Here is a 17844-nt window from a genome sequence, read left to right as displayed (position 1 = left end):
TCCCACTCTGATAAAAACATCCTGTGTTCAGCTACACATTTTCGTTTTGCTGTGCATTTTTTCCTTGCTATTGTGCGAGCCCAATTGACACTAATAGTTTACTGGAATGGGTTTGCCCTTCCTACTTTATGGAATTTCACCACATGCGCCTTTGACGAAAATACCAAATTGAACTCAAGTGAAGCCAACACGCACAAAAAAAAAAAAAAAAAAAAAACACAAATGTTGATATGAACGTAAAAGAGCCGCACGAAACCAGGTAAAGAGCCACATGCGGTTCGGGAGCTGCGGCTTGGCCAAACCTGTACTATACAATACATCTTTATTTGTATAGAATTTTCAGAACAGCTGTCACACAAACAAAGCGAGAAACACCAAAGATGTGCGTGTGCCGCCCACGCTGGCTTTATTTGCACCTTTGAAAAGACACCGTATTTCCGCAGATGTGGCAAAGAGTACTTTTGGGCATCTGAGACGGAAGGATGTCCAAAGCATCACGTCACCTGCTCTGGTAGGCATGGTGGTGGGACGTTGAGGTCAACCGCTTTGGGGTTGGCTGAGTTTTTGGTCGCAGGATACCGCACACTTGAAGACAGAAGCAGAAAAGCAGAGCTAAATGCAAAATGTACTCGCCGGTGACTCCGCTTTTTTTCCCCCCTGAAGAAATGGATGGACGGGTGGCCCCGGCTGGCCGGTGGGACGCTTGTTATTCTGACCCTTTTTAGTGCGTGTTTGGGGCAACAACGTTTTTTTTTTGTGGTGCCATCTTCTGGTTCAAGAGTGCCCTGCATGTGAATTTGCCTTTCCTGCCTTCTGATTGTATGAGCGCCGGTGTGAGGCAGTGCCTCTGTTACCGTGGCGGGGGGTATACGTCGGCATCGGAGCGTCTGCCAGCGTATGAGGCCGGCCGGCAGTGTAGCGGAGGTGTCGAGTGCGATGCCGCTGGAGCTCACTCACCAGCTGGTGTTAGGGCCACAGAATGAAGGCCAAGGAGAAGAATAGAAAGAGAAACAGAAACTTCTCCTCCAATTGTTTGATTTGTCTCTTCTGAGCTTCGATGAATTCTTTCAGCTCTTTGTTCCTCTAGGACGGACAAATGGAAAGTGGCCTTCAAAAGCCATTAAGCGTGCAAGTAAGTGCCGGGCTGGCTTTGGTGCCCTTACCTGTTGCGCGCTGTGCAGCAGATCCATTCTCTCTTGGAGGATGCAAGCGTCGCGCTCCCTCAACTCGCACATCAGGGCTCGCTTCCATTGGTCCACGGCGCTCCTAAGCTCTTCTCTCTGATCCGCCGTCAGCACGTCATTCAGGCCAGCGTGGCTGGCTTTTTCGCCGTCCGTGGCGGGGCAGTCCCGCTGCGGTAGCGCCTCGTACAACATGGCCTCCAGCTCCAGGATCCTCTGGGCCGCAATCCTCGTCCATCAGTGGTCCGGCGGGAGATTTGAGGGCGGCTTACCTTATGAGCCTGGTCCATGGAACGCTTCCTAAAGTCCAGCTCTTCATCCAGGTAGCCCTTCTGCTTGCAGAACATATCCTAGCACAGCTCAAGGTCAGAATTGTTGGGGTACATTGCCAGAGTTCCCCTTGGCTGATGTCGCGTGTCTGTCTACCTTCTCACTTTCAATGTCCAACATCTTCTGTTGAAGTGCTGACTTGGTCACTTCGATGGATTCTAACCACTGAGGAAAGGCTGCTGTCACATAAGCAGAATGCGAGAGCGTGCGTGGACGTGCGCGTTACCTTCTCGGCTAGGGTGAGAAGGGTCCTGGCGTGAATCACGACCACCTGCTCCTCGTTGGTGAGATTCTGCAAGAGCTCAAAGGCACAGCGTCAACAAGCTTGTTTCAGCGCAAAGCCTTCCAAAAGTCACATTTGAGCCGCCGAGTCACATGGAGTGCGAACATAAGGAGTTCGACATACACTTACGGCGTTATCGCCCAGGATGTCCAGCTTCTTCATCAGATCACTGATGACGATGTCCTGGGGAAAGGCACAAGGACCAATGTAAGGCGCTCTGGGACCTCAGGTTAGGGTTAGGGTCGCGAGGGACGCCTTACGTACGCTCACGCCCTCGGCCTCGCAGTAGATCTGCAAAGGGCTGAGGCCGTCTGGGAAACGGACTTGCTGGAACTTCAAGACGGGGGAGCGCCACTCCCTCTCCTGAAAGGCAGAGGCATGCATCCATCTGTCTGTCTGTCACATCTCTGGCCTCAACACGCTTGTGTGAGTCTTCCCACCTCCAGCTCCAGGATGCGGAACTCAAGCAGTTCGTTTTGGTCTCGGATATCCTGGATGTGCTCTTTCAGACGCGCTTCTTCCGCCTCCATCCGCCTGACCTGAAAAGACAGTCAGACGTCATCTGCGGGGCTTCCCGACGGGCGTGACGCCAAGCGACTTCGCCCGGCGCCTTTCTTTCCGTCACCTTTTCAGCCAACTGCTGATTGCTCTGACGCAGCAGCTGCTTCTCCTCCACCCACTTGACATTCTAGAAGAGACAAACGCGTGGACAGCTTTGGAAAGTTGTCACAAATTCTTTTGTTGACTGGAAAATGACATTTGCTTTTCTCCGCATTTTCCCAGCCACGTTCGGGGGGTTGGTCCAGTAATGCCTGACGAATGAGTGACTGAAGAATGGCGCTATTTTGTCTGAGAAAAAGGTGTGCTCTTTGATGAGCTTACCTGTCCTTGTTGTTTCAGCGCTGATTCCAGATCTGCCACTCTGCTTTGATAGTGACCTATTTCAACCATCAGCTGTTCTCTGGTCTGAAAGGAGGAGGAGGAGGAGCCTCGGGTGAGAATGGGGAGGCTGGGACCCGGCCGGGGGTTGCGGGAAGGGGCGCCACCTTGATCTCCTTCTCGGCGTCGTAGTCCCCTCCGCTGGTCTGGGCTAGCAGAGCGTAGGCTCGTTGCAGCGCTTGATATTCTTGCGTCAGCTGGCGGTAGCGAAGCTCCGCCTCCTCGCGCACAGACCCCTGCAACACATCGCTAGTACCAGAATCAGTCAGACCGGCGACAAAGCACCCGCGACGCAAAGGCGAGTCCAACTCCGGGCTGAAGAGGAACGTTTGGCGGCAATACGCTCGCAGAAATGGCAAGCTACCTCTTCGGGTTCCGTGTCGGGGGTTCTGTCGGTGTGAAAAGACAAGGACGATCCGTCCGAGTCCACCGACACGTCTTCGTCGTAGCCGTAAAATGTTTCGATGACCTGCGGGCGCGGAAGCAAACATTTCTTTCAACAAACCGAAGCGACACCTGACGATGAATCGACGAGAGCTACGATAGCGAGAAAAAGGCCATTTCATCTTGCGCTAAACCAAGCAGCCGCAAACAAACAGAATCACCTTGCAGGACCTCACGCTCCGTTTCCTCCTCAGAGATTCTCGACGTCGGTATCGTAGCACCAAATCTCTTTCCTGTCGACACAAATAATCCGCCTTTGAGATTCTTTGGATGCAAGGGGAACGAATGGCTCCGGCGCAGAAACAAACGCGACTCACAATGACATTTCTGACGTGAGCTCCTGTCTCCAGAGCCTGAAAAACACGTCACCGGCGATGATTGGAGGGAAACTCGTCTTTTCCAAAAGTGACAACTACAGGGGGCATTTTGCCACTAGCTGCCTACGGACAATGACGTCGCGCTCGCGGCTCATGGTTGGCGGCCTGAGCAGCCGGCTTAGTCCGTCGTTTTCAGCGCACAGCGAGTGGCAAAGGCGCTGACAAAACGGGAGCTTTTAGCTGCTGAAAACGGCAAAACAAGTCTAAAGCGTGTTCAAACGCGTGCGCACAGTGCTCCCGTTTGAAAGGACGGAATTTAAGGGGCCAATTTTTTGGATGGCAGCCGCCGGCCCAGCTTTGGACGCAAAAGGTTTCCGGGCGACAGCGAGCGAGCGCGGCGCTGCCGTACGTGCACCGAGTCGCCCGCCTGAGGACCTTGGACAAGTCGTCAATGATGTGCCGCTGCTCCACAACTTGAAGGCGCAGAAACTCCATTTCGCCGTCCTGCTGGCCGCAACCGCGGTCCAGGTCATTGAGCGAACTAGGCCTTCTCTGTGAAACACAACAAAGCCAGTGGACTCTTTGTTGGCACGCCGCCGTTGTCCGCGCCGACTTACCAAGCTTGCCATCTCCTCGTTCTCCTGGGTGACAAAGCGCACTTTGTTTTCAAGGCGACACAGCACCAGCGAGAGTTCTTCATTCTTCCTGCTCAGGCGTTTGTTTTTGTCTAGGAGTGGCAGAAACTGGCTCTCTGTTTCTCTCAGTCGCTTCAGCTGCAAGCATGAGGCGCGGGATGTGAAAGACGCACAACGCGCGGGCCAGAACGTATCCATTCCATTAGCATCGGTTTGAAGGGAACCGTGGCTTTGGCTCGCAATAAAAGACACATCTTCCACCAGGCAACCGACTCGCTGCCCCGCTCGACTAATAAGCAAGCGCAACGGGTGCCTCGCTGGATGGCGTGCATCAAACGTAGCGCAAACCTTCAAGCGTGCCGTCAATAAATTACCAGTTCGTTGCGCTCTTCAGACAGCAGGGCGTTTCGATCCTCCAGTTTCCTGATGACTGCGCTGAGCTCGGCGATTTTCAGCTGAAACCTTCGTGTGTCCCGATCCTCCTGAGACTAAAAACACCCCCACCCCCACACCCACATCCACACCCACTCGTTCAAAGTTCAAAACTGTATTTGTGCTACCTTCCTCCAGCAACGAACTAAGTCATGCGTACTGCAAGTGTGGGATGAGGTGGCTTACGCTATGAAGAGGACTGCTCGCAGCGGCGTTGACCCCACTTCCAGGGTAGTTTAGGCCCGCCCTTTGGGAATCCCTCAGAGCGGCGATCTGCTGCTCGGCAGCCTGAGCCTGCAGCTGAAGGCGGTGGGCGTGGCCGGCCTGTAGCCCCAGGGCTTTATCCAAAACACTAACCGCTCTGTCCTTCAGCTTGATCTCGTCCATCTGGACGGACAAACGGGGAGCGCTCAGGCGGGCGGGAAAACTCATTTGCCAGAATTGTGACAAAAGCAAAGAGAGCAACCGGCCATTTTTCCTTGAATAGACTACAACGCCTTTGTTGCGACAAAAGCAAAGCGAGCAACCGGCCGTTTTCTTCTTGTGAAATAGAATAGAATAGAATAGAATAGAATAGAATAGAATAGAATAGAATAGAATAGAATAGAATAGAATAGAATGCCTTAGTTGACATTGCACGGCAGGTATACAACGAAATTGGGAACACAGCCACGCACCGCGCATCTGATCAGTCCTACCAGTCGGCGGATCTCCCTCTCGCAATCTCTCTTGGTTCGGCTCAGCTCCTCCCGATGCTGGTGATGAGCCGATCGGAGCTCGGCCGCTCGGGACTGGCAGGCCTGCTGGGCCGCTGCCAGGGCTTCTTCCGCGCTCCTCTTTGCTCCGCGTTGCTCCTGAAGCTCCTGGTGGAGGCGACACCGCTCGGCCTCCCAACTCCGCCGCGTCTCCTCCACCTCCGCCAGCAAAGCGCCCCCGCTCCTCACCTGAGCAGACGTCGCGCCACACCGGGCCGATGAGACCGCAACGGAGCGCCGCGACGCTTACTGGGGACAAGCTACACAATACGGTAGCGGCCGGATCGGAGCCCGACGTGGCGTGCGGAAAGTCAGACACGAATTGAGCGGATCACCTTGTCCATGGAGCCGTCCCTCAGGCTGAGGACCAAGGCATTCAGTCGCTGGATTTCTCCATCTTTGATTTTGATCACTCTCATCAGCTCCATTTCATGCTGCCGCAGTAATGTCTCTCTGGTAACGGCTAACTCTTTCTGCTTCTCCTCATGGAGCTTGCTTTTGAGTTCCGTCATGGCGGCGGTGGCACGGTGGTGCTCCGCCCGCAGTTCCTGACTTCTCTCTCTCTCCAGACGGCTGACCTGACATGGCACACGCACGTCAAATCTACATCGGGAAAACTTGGCAGGCAGGCAGGCAGGCAGGCAGGCAGGCAGGCAGGCAGGCAGGCAGGCAGGCAGGCAGGCAGGCAGGCAGGCAGGCAGGCAGGCAGGCAGGCAGGCAGGCAGGCAGGCAAGCACGCAGTGTCTGTTTGTTGAGGTCTTCACCTTGTTCTTCTCCTGCTGAAGTTCTAACTGGACGTCCATGAGTTTGGCTCTCAGCTCGTCATTGGCGGCTTGAAGGGTGCCCACGGCGTCCGTTCGCTCCGCCTTGGCCCGCCCTGCCGGAGCTCGTTTGGACATCTCTTACTCGAGTCTCGCCCGGTCGTCAGTCAGAGATCACAACATTTGTACCTGGAGAGCACAAACACACAGCGCTGTTTTCCACTGGCTTCGGACTCAACTTCACACGGTGCCGTAACTGACAACATCATAAACATAGATTTAGCTCGACTTATTCATTGCATAAATTCATTTGTCTCTTCAAACCAGCGTCACGCAACATAGCGTGACCGAGACGACCGTTATCCACCTGCGTGAAGTTATTTGGTGAAATGAATGAGATGTTTACGACACCATATTTCTGTCTTTATGTAAATGAAGGTAAATAATAAAGACCTGCTTAAGGTCCAAAGGTGTTGTGATAAACGACAAGAAAGAACAATTCCATCGGAAGCAGCCATCTCTGTTGGTGCCATTTGACTTGAGGTCGGAATTGGGAAATTCCAAGCGGGATAATTCCGGGTTTCGACCGCATGCAGCATAATGTCAGTCAGCCAGCACTCACCGTGCTTTCCAAGAAGAGACCTGGGGCATCGCATCGTGAGTGCGTGCGTGCCTGCGTGTTGGTTCCTTTCGTCAAGGCGCTCGCTCGCTCGCTCGCTCGGAAGCAATATGTGCCAAGCTACTGTGTTCATTCGTTTGTCTGTACTGTCGCGACTGGACTTCTGAGCCGCCTTACAAATGAAGGAGTACGTGCTTTCATGTCGCAGTTAGCTTGTGTGTTTGGGAGGAGATACTCTTCGGCGGCTGCTGTCATCTTCAGAGGCTGTCATCTTCTTCCTCCCCCACTTCCTGTTCCTCATCTTCCGAGGCTCTGTCCAAACACTTGTACCAGTCCCTACGACCGCCCCTCAGTGGGCTACCAACGGGAAGAGCACGAGGGTGCAAGCGTACGAATTGCAGAACACGAAGCGTACTTGCTTGCGTCATTGACTTGCCGCCATGTTGAAACTGCGTCATATAAGACAGGGACAACCGGTCTTTGTTTTGGTAATTTTACCACTTAAAATTTGTTGTATTTAAAAATTACTTGTGATTAGTTGTACAATAAAGTAGCAGTTAGTAAAAATTCGAGTTCTGGCTTCTAGTCGATGGCAGATGTGGCTCCTGTATCGCAGTATTTGCGGCCTCTGCGTGGTGTACGGCGCATGCGCCTAAGGTCGCTATTGTACAGCAACTCCACTTGGACAAAATACGGAGGTGACATTTGTACGTTCAATTAAATCGTAAAATAAAGAATGTCATAGTATATTTAAGCTTGAATAGGCTGTTGTTGGGCACAGCAAAAGGAATTTTACCGAACGTTGATAATATCCCGCTAGTTTGGTCAAATCCGTCATGAGCTATGGCTAATCGACTTTAGCCGGAGGGGCGGAAAGGCGAGTATTTAGGCGGTGCATACTCAAAAGTAACGTCATCATACGTAGTACTCGCAAATGCCTCCCCCACGTGGAAATTCACTGTCATTGCAGCTCAGTTATTTGGCTTTTTTCCCCCCGTTTGGGACGCATGGGGAGCATTAAAACCGTGACAGGAGTGACATACATGGACTATTGCTGTGACAAGAAAATTTCCCCACTGTGGGATAAATAAAGTTCAATCGATCAATCAATCAATCAATCACAAAAGAAACATGGGCACGGAACCTGTCAGCCGCTCTGTCAGCGCCACCGCTCAAGTGCCTTTCTCCACGTGGTCGCGGCAGACCTTTCAGAGCTCGGTGTTGGGTTCGCGCCCACCGGCAGGGCCACCGCTGCAGGCCTTTTGATAGTCACATCCGTCCAGAAGGTGGCGGTACGCCGCCCGCACGTCGCGATACAGCGGCGCATCCTCGTCTGGCAGGGCCGGGAATCGGACAGGGGTCTCGTTCACCAGCAGCTGCAGGCGGGGGCCTCGCGCGCAGTCCAGCAGAGCCAAGACCACGTTGGCTGCGTACGGCACCATCAGGCTGGAACGGAACCGTCGGCCTGGAGATGGCCGGGGGCGTCACAACGGGTTCGGGTATGGCAGGACGGCATCGTCTTACCATGCTGCGAGCGGTAGTTGGCTGCAGTGGGCGGAGTCTTGTCCTTGTAGAGGCCCAGCAGTCCGAGGAGCGGGAGGAGCGTCTCGGCGTGCCCGATCAGGAAGGAGGCCAGATCCGGGGGGGTGTCGGTGGCCCTGCGGACCAATCCTTTGGCATTAAAAGCATGTTCCTTTGGCCCGCCGAGCGGCCTTCTTCTGACCTGCGCGGCCGTCCGGCCTTGTCGAGGGTCCTGAAGATGTGGTGGAAAAGCGGGCAGCTGGCCAGCAGGTTGATGGTGTGGCCGTGCGCCCGCTTCCAGAACAACTTCAGGTCACACTTGTACTCCAGAACCTGCCGGCACAAGGATGCCCCCTGGTCAACGCGCCTCGCATTCCAAGCGCTGAATGGCGAAAGCGCGTCACGACGGCCTCTTTCATGTTCAGCTAGCCTTTGCCAAGTACCGTGTCGAATTTCAGTTGGGTGCCTAGCGAACGTTTGCCATCTGGCGGTTCCTGAATTTGTCACAACAACAACACGCAGACAGTACAGTAAATATGCTAGTGACGGCAACTCACAGTCAGGCAGGGGAACTTCGCCTTTTGAGTTTTAAACCGGTCCATCTGTCAATGTGTACTGGCAAACTGGGCCGATGCTAAGTGTAAAATTGTGAGTTTTGAACCCACAGTGGCGCTGCAGTAGACCCACCCGCACCCCACACCGTGGAAAACCGTCGTCAGTGTGTAATATCGTCGTCAATGGCAGCAAACGAGGTCGGGTCGAGTCGAGCTAGCGCTGTGGTGTACATGGATAGGGTCCTCGTGTCCTCGGGGGTACCTCGGCGTCACAGGGCTCAAACAGGAAGCACCAGGGCGAGTGCAGTGACTTGATGGCCAGCTCGTACGAGCAAAGGTAGAACGCCGCCTCCAGAAGTTCTGCAGGAGACGCATCCAGTTATTTTGACTATTTCACCATCTTTGACGCGAGGCGTGTCAGCACGGCGCTCATGATAACCTGGCGTGAAGTCGCGGAGAGGAAATCCCAGTTTGTCGGCCACTTTCTTCCTCAGCGCCTCCATCTCCGGCCCGCGCGTGAACTTGTGGACCTCGGCCAGCGCCGTGCGGTTCATCTCCACGCCCTCCACGTAACCACGGCAACCGTCATAGGCGCGCAGCAGCCCGTCATCCACTCGGTGGCGATAGTTTACCGCTATACCAGGCGAGGCAAAGACACGGAACACACCTCAGTTCGAGTGCCATGCCAAGACTTTGGGGCAGAATCATAATGCAAAAATGCAAGACGGCAACATTCCAGTGATCGGACAGCAAAAGGAATTTTTAGGCGATTTGCTAGTTATGGAAGCGTACTGCGGCCGGTCAGAACGACAACAGCAACAACTTCAGTACCTTCAGACTTACATGTCATGTTGGCTCCGAGGTGAAGTCCTTCCTGGAATGCCTCTGCGCTGCTGACGCATCGGTGCTTGGAGCTGGTCAGCACGCTGACGCGCCCCTCACGCAACGACTCCCGCCCCAACAAAGACGGAAACAACGTGGACAGACGCATCACCAGCTGCCGCAGGTCCTCCCGGCCTTTGGCCACCAGCTGACCTGCAAGAGGTTCACAATCAGATCCAAAATGGCTCCGTAGTGGCCATCCATTGATTCCAAAACAGGCAGTGATTTCAAAAAGTGTGTGCACAAGCAACCATTTTACACAATGATTGGTCTTTGGTTTTCTCTTAAACTATCGCAAACAACACAGGATATACCTAATGTCTTATGAATGCGTATGGTGCTGTAGGACAACCCTCCGTTCTTGACAGTGCTCACCATCCATGTCGTCGGTGTACCACATGTCCCAGCGGCGCAAGACGTCCCGCCTCCGGGCGGCGCTGCCTTCGCCGTGTTCACCTTCTTGGGCTTCGCCTTCAGATCGTCGCAGCAGTTCGCTGAGCTGGCGGATGGCGCGGATGTTCTTAGCGGTCGGGTAGCGGCTGCCGTGGCGGACGACGGCTGTCAGGTGCGCCGGGGAGCAGCGCTCTCCGCTCGGGGTCCTCAGGAGTGGTCCCGGGTCCGTGCGAATGTCGGCCCAGGTGTCGGCCAGCCGCCTCCGATACAGGGCGGCGTCCTCGTAGCGTGTCTTGGAGCCAAAGTGGGCCGCGAAGTCCGGCACGTCCGCCGCCGAACAGCCGCCGCGGCGGCTTGTCAAGATAACAATGACGACGGACTTGAAGACGACTGACAGCATTTTCCTTTTTGTGCCTTATGGGACTCGTTCGGTTTGCCGCATAGTTGCGCCTAGGTTGGCCGTCCTGATTTTCCGGGTAGTTAATTTTTCAACCCCACAGCTGTCGGACAACGCGGGCCACGTCTCAATAGACAAAGTAAAGCGCCCACAACTCGACACTCGAACTACGGCGGTTACGTCTCGTTCCACAGCCTATTCCTAACCCTCGCGGTACTCATCGAAATAGAAGTGCGCTATCGAGCGATTGAAGGCGCAGAGAACAACGCTACAGCGGCCACTTCCAAATACTCGCGATCTGCGGTACTCATCGAATTTTAAGTGCACTAACAAGCGTTTGCAGGCGCAATGAGCAAGCGGAGGGAAACCGCTGAATTTGGACCGTGCGTGCGCCCACTATGGTGGACCTACGTCATCACGCGTGGCGATACTGTTTTTTTTTTTGTTTTGTTTTTTTTACACCGGTTGTTGTGACAGTTGTACTGTTTCACTTGAGCTTACATTTGCAATAAAGTAAAAGGTTGACCTCAGGCTTGTAGTCATTTTGCAACCACCGCACGACAAAATACGTCGGTAAAAATGATGAATGCTATAGAATTGCTATAGAGTATTTCGTATCGATAGTTACACCTTAGTTTCTTTTTTGTTTTGTTTTTCAGGACAGTTGGATCAACATTGCAAATTTTGGACGCTAGTCACGCTACCCTTTTCACGGGAGCGCCTGCGGTTGGCTCCCTGCCCCGCCACGCTTTCCGCCATCGTCCGGGCTGGAAACTAAGCCAAGCTAAATGAAGCTAAAAAGAGTCAGTCTTAGGCTAAAATGAGCTAAGCTAAGCAGTTCAGTTGATCCCCTCACTGATGGGCATGTTAATGTGCGCCGTGAGCAGTGGGGTGCTCTGCTCCTCATGCAGGACAACAACTTTGATGATGTCAGAGATGCCTTTGTCACTGGTACACTCCACCAGGGTCTGGACCGGGTAGACCAGTCCCGGCACCAGCAGCGGGATCTTCAAGAAGGGGTTCCTTATCCTGTACAGGCTTTGATCGTACAGGAAGCTGATGGCCAGGTTGAGCACAGGCCGGCACGCCGCCGTGTTCTGAACATTGAGCGTGAGCTTGAAGGACGGGCCCAGACCTTGGACCACGGCATTCATTTTGAGCGAGCGCCCAGGCCTGGACGACACCGGAGTCAGACTGGACTCCAGGGCCTTGGCGTAGGCCTTGGCCGCCGCCAGTCGCAGGCGGACCAGGTCCATCTGGAAGGCCCGGTGCATGGCTGTGCTGCTCTCGCGCTCTCTTAGTGTCTGGTCCACGTAGAGTTTGGTCTTCTTGGGCACGTCGAGACGGACACTCTGCGCGGCCGGAGGTCCGGGAGCACTGTCCCGGTCCCGGAACTCCGCCGTCCTCTTGAGGATTTTCACCATCAGCCCGCCGCCCTTCATGGTCACGACCAGGGTCCCGTCCTCCCGCCCGTAGCGCCCGAAGCAAATAGCGCTCACTGTGTCCGGGGTCTTGATGGTGCTCACCAGGTTCTTGTCCCTGTATAAGTGCACCTCACAGTTGGCAAGACCCACCAGGACCCCCTGGAAGCCTCGAGCGGGAAGGTCCATGCCGGCCATGGTGCAGATGGGGGCCGGAAGGAGCACCTTCCACAACTTCTTGCCCTAAACGATGCCTTGGTTACTTTGGTTCAGACCAACAAACTTCAGTCAGTATATCTCAGAGCGCTTAATCCAATCTTTGAACTCCCCAGAGGTGTCAATTCCAGGGTCCTTCAACTTTACCTTCTGCGTGAATCCCTGCAGGTTCTGGTCCGTGGTTCCCACCACTATGTTCTTGCCGACCCTCACCAGGCCCACGGGATGCGACGACAGCTCCACGCAGTACTTGGCTTTGTCTGAGTCCCTGGAAGCAGACGCAAAGAGCTCAGGACGACCTGAAGCAGCGGCGGGCCGGTCCCAATGGCAAGCTGACCTGCGCAGGATGTAGACGTTCCCGTTCCGACACGCCGCCGTGATCCGGAACTCCACGTCAAACTGACCCGTCGCGTCCATCATGGTGGGAGGGGCCGGCAGCGCCAGCTGCGCCAAGTGCGAGATGTTCAGTGCCGACACCCGCGCTTATGCAAAGCAGAGGTGATGCATGCACGGGAGGAGGGACAGAAGGAAGGACGGACGGACGGACGGACGGGCAAGAGGAGACAAAATCAAGTCGGCACAGCAGGATCGAGAAGTAGACAAAAAAAAGGACAGACCGGCGGATGGGCAAAAGGTCAGATAACCCGCAAACCAACAGATGGAAGGACAGAGAAAGCGGACAGGGCCAAAAGGGACGGCAACCTTGGCGAGGATGACGAAGGCCTCGGGGTCCAGCACGTAAAGATGGGCGCTCTCTGTCCCAATCAGCAAGCAGCTGACGCCGTCTTCGTCCGCTGTGCTTTTCTTCAGCGTGCCCATGCACGTGATAACTGTCTGAGGACCAAAAACCTGGCCAGTTAGCTGCCGAGCCTCCTGCATGCATGCCTGTCTGCCTGCCTGCCTACATGCATGTATGCATGCTACCTGACGTTTGATGGGCTGCTCTTTGTGTAGCTGGACAAAGCTCTCCAGGTGCTCATTATCCAGCGACAGGAAGCGGAGCGAGCGCATTGATAGCGGCACGTCGGCCTTCTTGCGGAGGCTCTCCAACGTCTCCTTAACGGCGGGGGGGTCAATGTGCCCCTCCCTGGCCTGCTGCCATACGTCCTGACCAATCACAAGTCAGCGGCTGTCAAAAATGGTCAAATAAACAGTTCAAAAAAAGGACTAGATTGTCACCCACCTGTTCCAGTGTGTTGACGTCAAGTCCGGGCAGCGTGAACTTGAAGTAGGGTCTGAGGTTCTTGTAGACGTACACGCAGGGTCCGGACGCCACGGCCACGGCGGGAACGCGAGGCTCATGCAGGTCCATGAAGAAGGCCGCGAGGCCGCATGGAAGGTCCAGCAGGACGCTCTCGCTGCTCAGCGCTGTGCCTCCGTACACCTTCAGCTTCATGGACGCCACGCCACCTCCGCCGCCGCCCAGGTCGGCCACCACCAGGCGACCGTCCCCATCCCCGCTCAAGTCGGCCAGCGCCGCACAGGAGGTGAAGGTGCGCAGTCCCGCCACCGGGTCAAAGTGGGCGTCCAGCCACTTCCCATCTTCGCCGCTCCACTCGCTCATGGCTGGCTGGACAACAAGACCTCGTTTTGCTGCATGACGACACAAGCCCGTCGGTCAGCTCGCATGCACACAGGAAGGCGATCAAACACCGAGGACGGACAGAACACCCTCAAGGGGCTCCTCCTCCTCAGCATGTCAGTCATCGAATCGAAGAAACACGATACACACCGTATGATCCCGTCGTCAAGGAAACCCTACAGCAGCGTCTCCAAAAGGACGCAGTTTCCCCGCGCTTTCGCACACAACCTCGTCGAGTTATTGGAAAAACGAAACAATATGAAAAGGTGATGAAGAGACGCACCGTCGATACTGCTCTTCTAATGTTGCCGAAGCTGATGCTCGTCTAATCCATAAATCCGCTTCCAGCTTCTTTAGCTCCCCGGCTTCGGTCTCCTTGACGTGACGTCAATTACACGCGAGACGTTGCTGTCAGTGGCGTTCATTGATGGCCCCGTTCAAATATCCACATTACATTCTACAACCCTCGGTGAAGTGTCCACCTAGCTAAAGTGTACGTAATTCGAGACGGCAGGTTACAAGCGTGCGAATTCGGGACAGTGTGTGTTACGTCGACTTGTGTTGGAACAGCGTCATCAAACACGGAGGCTGCGCACGCGCAGAAGGTGTACGGCAATTACACTTGGACAAACTACGTAGGCGCTTTAAAATGAAGGCTAAACAATTGGAATACTACGTACTATATCTTTTGACGGGTCCAAACAAATAATAGCGAACGTTCCTTTTGAGCTAAACATGTGCTTTTCACGAGTAATCGCGTGTGCTGTTAAGGTGGCGTTGATCGACTTGTTCGCCTTTTGAACTCACTCCGCCGTGAAGGTGACATGTCAAACACTGAGCAGCAGGGGGCGCGCCGTCACACATTTTCTTCCTCGAACGAAAGTATCAGCATTTTGTCATAAGACCATCAAAAGAATACAAGCATTTATAATCCGCTCCGATCTTTTCATCGACCGACTCGTTATTCTAACCGACACCTAAAGCAGTGAGCAGGGGAGCTCTTGAGACGTCACGTCCGGAGTCACATGATCAGGGTTCGGCGCCGCTCAGTTTTCGGTGAGTTAACCCGTCTCCGCAATCACCCCCCAAAACTCCTTTCAAGACGCAAGGACGTGTCACACGGAATGTTCGTCGGCCGATTTCGCCCGTTTGCTCACCTCTTCGTTTGCTTCGTGGCGAGTTTATCCATGTGCACGTCGTGTTCGCTGCCGTGACGTCACGTTCAGCCTCTCGTCTTGCTCCTGACGCTCGACTGGCGCGGCCACCAGTCCAAGTTCTGCCCAAACTCAGCGGGGATCGTGGGGAAACAACCACAAGTCTAAGCTGCAGTTCCCTCTCTTCCTTTTCATTTTGAGCTTTTACGCTTGGAAGCCCATTTCCAATCAACCTGAGTAAATTGTCAACAAAGCAGAATATAATGGTTAGCATATCCTTCCTTTCAAGCCATTCCATTTAATACCCCACAAAGATAAGCTATTAAATGTTTAAATCAACCAATGAACGTTGTTTGTGGGTATGCAAACGTTTCCTCTCCATGAATTTGATGCCCCAAAATGTGGACGGGGACACAGCTACAACTGTGTTACGTCGCCTTTTCTTGGCTTGGCTTGGCTTGGCTCAGCTCACTCACTAAGCATGCATTTGGGAAGCGAGGGTGCTCATTGATGAAGCTTTCCCAGTTTGGCAATTGGTTTTCCACGCTTGCTTTCTTGTTCAAGCCGACCTGAGGATAACAGTTCCAAGTACACATTTTCAACAGCAGACATTTGGAGGTTTCACCGCTACGTTGCGTTTGTTGAAGTAGCGCCCGACGGTGAGAAGCGACAATGAGATCAAAGGTCACAAGGCGTATTGGGAGTTGCTTTTTGGCTCGGCCGCTTGCGTCCAGAATTTTTTCCAGATTGGACATAGTACTCAAAGAGGCTCATGTGTGCGTGTGTGTGCAGACAAACAGCATGCAGTGTGCGCTTTTCACAACGCTGCTTTGCGGGGTGGCCCTGGCCGACCAGTCGCCTTCGGCGGGGCGGCGCATCTTCGGCGCTCAGTCGCCGTTGGACCCTGAAGTACACATGAACATTGTGAGTAGATCGCGCGCACACGCACGCAGTTTGCCATGGTAAAGATGTGTGCGTGTGCGCTGGCGTGTAGACAGAAATCATCCGCCGGTGGGGCTACCCAGCAGAGGAGCATGAGGTGTCGACGGACGACGGCTACATCTTGACGCTCAACAGGATCCCTGCGGGACGCCGGCTCAAGCTAAGTCAGTGCTAAGCACACTTTTTTGGGGCCAGGAACGGTGACAAACAGCCGGCCGGCCTGGGCGCAGGTGGCCGAGGCGTGGTTTTCCTCCAGCACGGCCTCCTGGCGGCCGGCAGCAACTGGATCACCAACCCGCCGGCGTCCGGCCTGGGCTACGCGCTGGCCGACGCCGGCTACGACGTTTGGCTGGGGAACAGCCGAGGGAACACCTGGTCTCGGAAACACCGCACGCTCACACCTGACTGCGACGACTTCTGGATGTTCAGGTAGCCCTCTCACCCGACCGCTCTGCCCTCCCTTGGCGCCAACCAACCCAGCGTGTCATCTTGTGTGGCTCTGGCAGTCATGACGAAATGGCCCTTTTGGATCTTCCTGCGGTCGTGGACTACATCCTGAAGGTGACGGGACAACGACAGATGGCTTACGTGGGGCACTCTCAGGGGACCACCATCGGTACGAGCCGCTCATTTCGTTTGGATCCATCGCGTCGCCCCGCTGAAACACTCACCTGTGTGCGTGTGCAATTGGGCAGCCTTCATGGCCTTCTCCACGCTCCCGCACCTAGCGGCCAAGATCAAATTGTTTGTAGCCTTGGCTCCGGTGGCCACTGTGGCCTTTCCCAGCAGCCCCATGAGCAAGCTGGCCTTCCTGCCTGAGTTCCTGGTTTGGGTAGGAGCCGAGCGAGCGGGCTGGCGGACGGGACGGGATTGGTTGAGGCCGGCCACGGCAAATCCCACCTTTGCATCCCCCTCCCTCCCTCAGGAGCTGTTTGGAAGGCGGGACTTCCTGCCTCAGAGTCACATGATTAAGTGGTTCGCCGAGCACGTGTGTGGCAAACGTCTGACCAGCGAATTGTGCGGGAATCTCTTTTTCATCCTGTGCGGCTTCGACGAGCTCAACCTCAACATGGTCGGTGACAGGCGTTTTGCTTTGGCTGTTTTTGCCCCGATGGCCGACATGATCTCAGCGCAACCGCTCGGTTTTGTCCGGATCTTGCTTTCAGTCTCGCACGGCCGTCTACACCACGCACTGCCCCGCGGGCACATCCGTGCGGAACATGCTGCACTGGGCGCAGGTCGGGCGCACGCACGTACATGGACCCACACTTTGGGAAGGAGACTCGCAGCAGCGCGTATGACATCAGTCCGCTTCAGACTGGTCATGCTTTTTCAGGCCGTCGGCGGCGGAGGGAAGCTGTCCGCGTTTGACTTTGGCGTGGCGGGCAACATGAAACATTACAACCAGGTGAGCGAGCGCTCGCGGCAAACACCAAGCAAGCGCAAAACGTGAAACTTCCCGTGCAGTCCACGCCCCCCCACTACCACGTCCAAGACATGAAGGTCCCCACCGCCATCTTCTCGGGGGGACGCGACACGCTGGCCGACCCAAAAGACGTTGCGCTGCTCCTCACGCAGGTCACTCTCGGTGCCACGTGCGTGTGAGTGTGTGCGTGTGCACGTGTCTGACAGCGCTGTCTCACCTGCAGGTGTCCAACTTGGTGTTTCAGCAGCACATTCCCCACTGGGACCATCTGGACTTCATTTGGGGCCTGGACGCCCCGCAGCTCATGTTTCCTGCCATCCTCAAGCTGCTGCAGCAGTACCACTAGAGGGCGTCACTCGCTCGCGCAGCTCATGTTTCCTGCCATTCTCAAGCTGCTGCAGCAATACCACTAGAGGGCGCCACTCGCTCGCTGCTCGGACGTGGGCGGGGAGGCTTTTAGTCTTCAAGTCAATCGTTCATTTGCCGCCACAAGCATAAATCGACGTTTTAATCTGCCAAACAGCGGAAATGAAAATGAGAGTCAATAGCATCGAGACGCGACACTGAGCCAGCATTCCACATCAGCCATCCATTGAATAAATGCATTCTTTGAACATTTGCTGTGCTGAGCGTGGATGTTGACAGGATAAACACGTAGCC

General features: G+C 54.8%; 4 protein-coding genes across 16 annotated transcripts; 1 reads left to right on the top strand and 3 right to left on the bottom strand.

Annotated features, from left to right (window-relative positions):
• Positions 1–383: 383 nt before the first annotated feature.
• On the bottom strand, positions 384–7986 carry LOC148383074 (janus kinase and microtubule-interacting protein 3-like). Of its 7 annotated transcripts, none has more exons than XM_088359982.1 (23): positions 7841–7986; positions 6081–6266; positions 5652–5894; positions 5239–5505; positions 4748–4948; positions 4504–4617; positions 4112–4267; positions 3930–4046; positions 3495–3530; positions 3339–3410; positions 3098–3202; positions 2841–2969; positions 2677–2760; positions 2420–2482; positions 2235–2333; positions 2059–2157; positions 1918–1977; positions 1738–1803; positions 1608–1676; positions 1454–1531; positions 1164–1397; positions 958–1083; positions 384–585 (listed from the first exon to the last, which is right to left on the bottom strand). In XM_088359982.1, exons 2-22 carry the CDS (start codon positions 6213–6215, stop codon positions 967–969), a joined length of 2544 nt encoding a protein of 847 aa, XP_088216108.1. In that variant the 5' UTR covers positions 6216–6266; positions 7841–7986; the 3' UTR covers positions 384–585; positions 958–966. The 7 variants fall into 7 exon arrangements, 5 of the variants coding, with proteins under 5 accessions (XP_088216108.1, XP_088216107.1, XP_088216109.1 ...); XM_088359981.1 differs by lacking the exon at positions 7841–7986 and adding an exon at positions 6700–7026; XM_088359983.1 differs by lacking the exon at positions 7841–7986 and adding an exon at positions 6700–7026 and having other exon boundaries at positions 1924–1977.
• minpp1b (multiple inositol-polyphosphate phosphatase 1b) lies at positions 7765–10882 on the bottom strand. Its single transcript, XM_088360022.1, has 7 exons — positions 10029–10882; positions 9615–9806; positions 9211–9405; positions 9034–9131; positions 8420–8550; positions 8221–8354; positions 7765–8161 (listed from the first exon to the last, which is right to left on the bottom strand). Exons 1-7 carry the CDS (start codon positions 10444–10446, stop codon positions 7905–7907), a joined length of 1425 nt encoding a protein of 474 aa, XP_088216148.1. The 5' UTR covers positions 10447–10882; the 3' UTR covers positions 7765–7904.
• Positions 10883–11040: 158 nt separating this feature from the next.
• On the bottom strand, positions 11041–17698 carry bbs1 (Bardet-Biedl syndrome 1). 7 transcript variants are annotated; one of them, XM_088359999.1, is made up of 10 exons: positions 17402–17698; positions 15293–15385; positions 14820–15049; positions 13946–14037; positions 13264–13673; positions 13005–13187; positions 12783–12914; positions 12418–12524; positions 12228–12348; positions 11041–12107 (listed from the first exon to the last, which is right to left on the bottom strand). In XM_088359999.1, exons 5-10 carry the CDS (start codon positions 13642–13644, stop codon positions 11283–11285), a joined length of 1749 nt encoding a protein of 582 aa, XP_088216125.1. In that variant the 5' UTR covers positions 13645–13673; positions 13946–14037; positions 14820–15049; positions 15293–15385; positions 17402–17698; the 3' UTR covers positions 11041–11282. The 7 variants fall into 7 exon arrangements, with proteins under 7 accessions (XP_088216125.1, XP_088216122.1, XP_088216121.1 ...); XM_088359996.1 differs by lacking the exon at positions 13946–14037; XM_088359995.1 differs by lacking the exon at positions 13946–14037 and having other exon boundaries at positions 14820–14947.
• Positions 14333–17798, top strand: lipf (lipase F, gastric type). Its single transcript, XM_088360028.1, has 11 exons — positions 14333–14718; positions 15609–15740; positions 15811–15922; positions 15989–16187; positions 16265–16374; positions 16454–16590; positions 16684–16830; positions 16925–16996; positions 17095–17166; positions 17226–17336; positions 17408–17798. Exons 2-11 carry the CDS (start codon positions 15618–15620, stop codon positions 17528–17530), a joined length of 1206 nt encoding a protein of 401 aa, XP_088216154.1. The 5' UTR covers positions 14333–14718; positions 15609–15617; the 3' UTR covers positions 17531–17798.
• The last annotated feature ends 46 nt before the right edge of the window (positions 17799–17844 follow it).

The sequence above is a fragment of the Syngnathus floridae genome, chromosome 18, assembly GCF_059516105.1.
Source record: "Syngnathus floridae isolate MCC-2025c chromosome 18, RoL_Sflo_1.0, whole genome shotgun sequence".
Lineage (NCBI taxonomy): Eukaryota > Metazoa > Chordata > Actinopteri > Syngnathiformes > Syngnathidae > Syngnathus > Syngnathus floridae.
This window is presented reverse-complemented; position numbering and strand designations above follow the sequence as displayed.

Bases quoted from the DNA above. Each gene is read 5' to 3' on its own strand.
- LOC148383074 (XM_088359982.1), bottom strand. From the start codon at position 6,215: ATGTCCAAACGAGCTCCGGCAGGGCGGGCCAAGGCGGAGCGAACGGAC. The intron at 3,531-3,929 runs GTCCTCAGGCGG...CGTGTTTTTCAG, and splicing joins TCATTGACGACTTGTCCAAG to GCTCTGGAGACAGGAGCTCA. The intron at 2,334-2,419 runs GTGACGGAAAGA...CTGTCTTTTCAG, and splicing joins ATCAGCAGTTGGCTGAAAAG to GTCAGGCGGATGGAGGCGGA.
- lipf (XM_088360028.1), top strand. From the start codon at position 15,618: ATGCAGTGTGCGCTTTTCACAACGCTGCTTTGCGGGGTGGCCCTGGCC. The intron at 16,188-16,264 runs GTAGCCCTCTCA...TGGCTCTGGCAG, and splicing joins GACGACTTCTGGATGTTCAG to TCATGACGAAATGGCCCTTT. The intron at 16,591-16,683 runs GTAGGAGCCGAG...TCCCTCCCTCAG, and splicing joins TGCCTGAGTTCCTGGTTTGG to GAGCTGTTTGGAAGGCGGGA.
- bbs1 (XM_088359995.1), bottom strand. From the start codon at position 15,324: ATGAGCACCCTCGCTTCCCAAATGCATGCTTA. The intron at 14,948-15,292 runs GTGAGTGAGCTG...ATCCCCGCTGAG, and splicing joins GCTTCCCAAATGCATGCTTA to TTTGGGCAGAACTTGGACTG. The intron at 13,674-14,819 runs GTGAGCAAACGG...GTCGTCATGCAG, and splicing joins GCCACGAAGCAAACGAAGAG to CAAAACGAGGTCTTGTTGTC.
- minpp1b (XM_088360022.1), bottom strand. From the start codon at position 10,446: ATGCTGTCAGTCGTCTTCAAGTCCGTCGTCATTGTTATCTTGACAAGC. The intron at 9,406-9,614 runs GTAAGTCTGAAG...CGCCTGGTATAG, and splicing joins CCTCGGAGCCAACATGACAT to CGGTAAACTATCGCCACCGA. The intron at 8,162-8,220 runs GTAAGACGATGC...GGCCATCTCCAG, and splicing joins CAACTACCGCTCGCAGCATG to GCCGACGGTTCCGTTCCAGC.